At 42.3% G+C, this 5,671-nt stretch overlaps 1 protein-coding gene across 1 annotated transcript; it reads right to left on the bottom strand.

Moving 5' to 3' along the window:
- Positions 1-449: 449 nt before the first annotated feature.
- On the bottom strand, positions 450-2,821 carry cfd (complement factor D (adipsin)). The gene is made up of 5 exons (XM_035609423.2): positions 2,669-2,821; positions 1,799-1,955; positions 1,450-1,591; positions 1,080-1,370; positions 450-984 (listed from the first exon to the last, which is right to left on the bottom strand). Exons 1-5 carry the CDS (start codon positions 2,730-2,732, stop codon positions 799-801), a joined length of 840 nt encoding a protein of 279 aa, XP_035465316.2. The 5' UTR covers positions 2,733-2,821; the 3' UTR covers positions 450-798.
- Positions 2,822-5,671: the final 2,850 nt, after the last annotated feature.

Genomic DNA, 5,671 nt, shown 5'->3' with positions numbered 1-5,671 from the left:
GCTTGTAATGTTCTCTTTTTCCTCGTGAGAAGTTTTGATTCAACTATTTAGAATGTGTTTTCAGTGCAAACATAAAACGGTGCAATTATCGTGGTTTGCTTTTGAAAGCTGGAATGTTTTGCCACTGGGGCAACTGAAATTAGTGGATTTAAAAAAACAAACATAGTCATACCTTTAAAAAAAAAAATTTTAAATCATAAAAGTAGACTCTGAGCCTCGCTTCTGATTGGCTGACCTGTTCTTGCTAGAGCTATAGATACAAGGCTGAGAGAGGAGATGTAAAACTACTTTTAGGTGATTTTTTTGCTACTTAAAAACCAGAATATCTTCTAATGAAAATTAAAAAAACAAAATATGTCATATTTAAATTCTCATGGCTTAGTGTCGCTGGATTGACTTGTAATCTGACATTCCAATGATGGGGTTGAGAGACAGACATGACATCTTGATGTGATGAACTGTATTTTATTGATTTCTTCATAGACAAACTTATTTAAAAAAAATGAAAGAATATGTTTGTGTAGCTGGTTGTAATACGTGTGCCATACAGGAACTCATTGTGCAGAGGCGTGTATTATTCGCAAATGAGAAATGCTCAGGATATAAACACTTCATACGCAGGTAGAAGAATAATCAGTGACAGAAGAAGCGGGACGCGTTGAATCATGACGTTTTCACTCTTCACATTTTCTCACTATCAGTTTGCAATAATCCGTAAAAGCGCCTTTCACGCAAACACTTGAAATTGCATGAAAGGTGCTACAAGACATGGATGAAATTGGTTTTTCTGTCCTCCGTCTATCCGCTCGGCCTCTGGCCTGGTGCTGCGGTCGGCTGCAGGCCCATGATGCTGTGGATCCACTCAGTGTAGTGGGAGACGATAGTGTAAATCCCAGGCTTCTTCAGCTGGCCACACTTCTTCCCCCCGTTGGACGTGATGCCGACCACCACGTGGTTGTAGAGCAGAGGACCCCCAGAATCTCCCTGGAGGCGCAGAACAAGGACAAATCAGCTGAAACAGGAAGTTGCATTATTCCTAAAAAAAAACAAAACAACCTGCATCCCACGAAGCTTCTTACATCACAGCTGTCCTCTTTCTTGTGCGGCTGATCGCACGGGTCAGAGCACACCTTGTGCGCACAGATCATGTTGTCGGTGAACTTCCTGCCGAAGTAGTCGCCGCGTTTGCAGCGGGCCGAGCTGAACACCTCCACGGCCACCTCTTTGAGCTTGTCCGGCCTGGACCCCAGGTTGTCCAGGGAGCCCCAGCCGGCCGTGTCGACCTCTGCGCCGGTGCCGGGATTTGTGCCGCCCGCCCGCAGGAACGCCACGGCTTGGACAGCCTCGGAGACGTTGAACGGACGATCCAGCTGCACGAGAAAAAGGAGCGTTTCTAGAGAACCCCCCGTTGTCACCGACGACCCCACACGAAATACCGCGCGCACTTACCTTAATTAGAGCGATGTCATTTTCATAATTTGACGGGCTGAAGTGTGGGTGGTTGTGATGCTCCACAATGTCAAAGGTTTGCTTTGTGTCCTCGGGTTCACTCAGGGAATGGACGCCCAGCACTACTCTCCTCCCGTTCGGCCTGTGGAGAGAGCACAATGGTCCGTATGAAATGAAATGTTGCAGTTTTTTCTCTGTTGAATGGCGCATCGAAATCATAAAAAAGGGCATAAACATCAAAAGATAATATCAGAACTGGAGAAACACGTCTGCTGGAGCTAAACACAGATGGGTTCCGATCGTCTACTCTCTGTTTCACACATCCGTGGTGGTTGGTGTTTGTCCTCACCCGGTGGGCAGGCAGTGCGCTGCCGTCATCACCCACTGCTGCGCGACCACGAACCCTCCGCATTCGTGCTTCAAGTTCTGCCCCTCCGGTGCCTGGATGGAGGCCATGTAAGGCCGAGAGTGTGGCGCCGCCTCTCTGCCTCCTATTATACCCTCACCTGAAAGGATCCAAACACACACACACACACACACACAATTACATTTTTAAAAATGATTTAACATGTCAGGTTGTATTAGCATGCAGTCCAAGGGCAAAAGGTCATACTGTCAAAGTTATTAGCAAAGTATTTTTTTTATAATAGGGGGCTTTTAATATGATTTGAAGTTTATACTGTTTCACATTATAATGAACAAAGCATGACAATTTGTGTGAATATGCAATTGACCAAAACATTATTATACACGTTTACACCAATCCATTTTTACACAATATTAATATATTTAATTTATGAATGGCACTCGGTAGAGCACATAGCTACGGCAAGGTCGAACAATCCCACACATGATGGTCCAGTTCGTGTAGTGGAAATATAACAGAAAAAAAACAGGTGGTCTGACGAACCTAAATGATTTATTTGTCATCAAACAGTGTTAAAGAAAGTAAAATTAAAAAGAAATAAAATCCATCCCGGATCTGCCCCTTAATCTGCATCTGCACCAAAATTGTACGGGACATTCCCGGACACAGGTCCCATCCCCACACCACGTTTGGTAGAAATTGATTTTGTAGTTTGTGCATAATCCTGCTTAAAACAAAAGTAGAAGGGAACATTTTACAACTGCACCAGTCCGCATTTTTGCAGCACATTACATTGGTGATACAAAAGAAAGTGAATGACTTCAAAGGTCAAATGAAATATTAGAAACTCACTCTGTGTAATGAGGGACGCAAGGAAAACCGCAGTGGCCACGAGACGCTCTCTCTCTGACGCCATGATGTCGGTCCGACTGACCCGAGAGCAGCGAGTGAGACGCTTTTTAAAGTGTTTCCCCTCGAAAGACAGGAAACGTCGATCGAGCGACGCGGTGCAAGGGAGAAAGTGGGAGTCGGAGGATCCTCCCGTTTCCTGGAATGGAAAAACAGGAAAACAGAACACCTTCACTGACATCTGTTACTGAGAGATACCTTCTTCCCTTAGCACGGCCTTGAACACCCAAATACTGCATTTAAGATAGTTGTGTCAACAGTGTGTCCATCAGACAGTTTCATTCATATTAATATAACTGACTTCTTTCTGTTGTTGTTACATCACGCTGAGATTTGGACGACCCCCGGCTGACCTCGTGGAGGAAGGGGACGTTATCTTCTTCTCTCCTTCTCGTAAATCGAGCAGGAGGGAAACATGCAGCGCAGCCAATAGGCCGAGAGTACCGTGAGTACGTCTTATTATTCCCACGTGTCAGTTGGACTCGATGTTCTGCACAAACATCACAATTCATTCCTTCAACACACGCACACAAACATTATGCCAAATCTTCCAGAAATGATACTGTATATTGGAAGTGAGACATCAAAATGTCTCACTTCCAATTGAAAGCTGGAATGTTTTGCAGCTGGGGCAACTGAAATTAGTGGATTTTAAAAAACAAACATAGTCATACCTTAAAAAAAAAATATTGAAAAATCATAAGAGTAAACTCTGAGCCTCGCTTCTGATTGGCTGACTGACCTGTTCTTGCTAGAGCTATAGATACAAGGCTGAGAGAGGAGATGTAAAACTACTTTGAGGTGTTTTTTTGCTACTTAAAAACCAGAATATCTTCTAATAAAAATTAAAAAAACAAAATATGTCATTTAAATTCTCATGGCTTAGTGTCGCTGGATTGAATCTAACATTCCAATGATGGGGTTAAGAGACAGACATGACATCTTGATGTGATGAACTGTATTTTATTGATTTCTTCATAGACAAACTTATTTAAAAAAAAAAATGAAAGAATATGTTTGTGTAGCTGGTTGTAGTACGTGTGCCATACAGGAACTCATTGTGCAGAGGCGTGTATTATTCGCAAATGACAATAATGCTTTTCATATTTAATGTAAAAAAAACAACAACAAAATATTTCAAAATACAATAAAATCTAGTAAAATAATAGATGTTGCAGTTTTGTTTGTCGTGCGGAAACTCATTACTGTACGTTCACGGAGTTGCTGAGCGGCGTTCAACCGAAAACCGTTCGTTCTCACTCTCATCTGATTGGACGAGGACGAGGGAGTCTGATATCGTGAATCCATCTCAATCGGTCGGCACTCTGGCTTTAGGTGATACAACTTATGAATTTGGGAGCAGCCAGGCTGCGGGTGACGTAAGGACCATAAGACAGATGCCGCGTAAAGGAAAGTGTCTGTGAGTGTGAGAGACGCTGCGGCTCATGGAGCTTCTTTCTTCTCCCCCCGCTTCCCTGCTCAGGCCTTCATAAGCAGCCTCGCCGGTAAAGACTTTAATTGTTAGTGTTGGGAACAGTTCCCACTGCGTCTTGCAGTAAAAGGTTTGTTTAACTCAAACCCCTGCCGGCTCCTGTTTGGACAGAATAATCCTGCAGAGAAATATTGCCCCTCCATCGGTCTTCTGGGAACTTTCCTGTTTCGGCTGGTTACATCTGGGGCGGAGGTGCACGGGGAAGGGAGGGGGAGGCCTCGCATGAGATTAAGAAGTCAAATATTTTACCCAGGGGAAAATTGAACAATGCACTTTTGTTTCGGCGGAGGTCAGTCGCACGCGGTAATTCATTTAGAGAGCATGTCCCGTCAACTTTGATGGATTCTTTCTAACAGAATACATATGAATGAAGGTTCTGCATTTATCAAAAAGAAAGTTTCTGCTCCCACATCATGTAAAGTAAAGAATAACTATAAATAGACATACCCCCATCTCCTCCACTTGCCTTGGCCTAATGAACTGGTCATCACATGATGCTGCGAAGGAGCTTGGTGGGTTTGGATTCAATCCCATAATCAAAAGATGAATTGATCAGATGTATTATTATTAGTATTATTATTATAGTATTAATCAACAGAAATTGGTAAAAGTGGGTCAATGATATAATAAATGAAGTTCAGAGTGATCAAAAGTCATTGAACAAAGATTGAAACATATAATATTTTAAAAGTTTATTTATGTTTCATAGTTCTGGCCTGTATCAATATCTGATGGAAGAAACCACCGTTACGCTTCATTTGATTATTTCCGAGCATAAGCTATTGATCTTGATGAGATTACCTGATCAAATAAAGGTTATATAAACCCAAGTAAATATTAAAATAACATCCATTAACATATATTAGAAAGTTGGATATTCATAAAAGTGGAATTGTTTGCATTAAAACTACCAACATTAAAAAATAACTCGTTTGTAGCTGGACAATGTCAAACTTGTAAAATAAAAACCCTGCAGACATAAACATAATATCATTGAACTGTATCTTTTATGAATTAGCTAACGGTCCATTGGGGTGTTGTATTCCACACTTTGTACTGATTTACAGACACCGGCTCTGCACGGACACGCTTTCTCTTCCAGACCTGCACTGCCCTCTGCAGGATCCAGCCACGAACGAGCACCACTGGAAAATGTCAGTATTTCAGAAAGAAATTGCTCTTAACAGTTTCTATTTTGCAAACAGCTCAAACCGAGTGTTGAGGCCGTAACAGTAAATTGAATGAATGACACATTAACAAATGTCAAAAAAGGTGTTTATTGATTTAACAGGTTTTTTTGGGTCATTGTGCCCATTTTCTCTAAAATAGACCAATTATGACAATTAAAGTTACACAAATGCTTACGAAGACTTTCCTCTCGGGTGGGGGGGGGGGGCGGGGGGGTTGATCACGCGGTCACATTACTGTCAAGTGGGGAAATCAGCCCAATTAAA

Source organism: Scophthalmus maximus, chromosome 15 (assembly GCF_022379125.1).
Source record: "Scophthalmus maximus strain ysfricsl-2021 chromosome 15, ASM2237912v1, whole genome shotgun sequence".
Lineage (NCBI taxonomy): Eukaryota > Metazoa > Chordata > Actinopteri > Pleuronectiformes > Scophthalmidae > Scophthalmus > Scophthalmus maximus.
The sequence above is the reverse complement of the archived record's forward strand: the minus strand, read 5'-3'. Positions and strand labels throughout refer to the sequence as shown.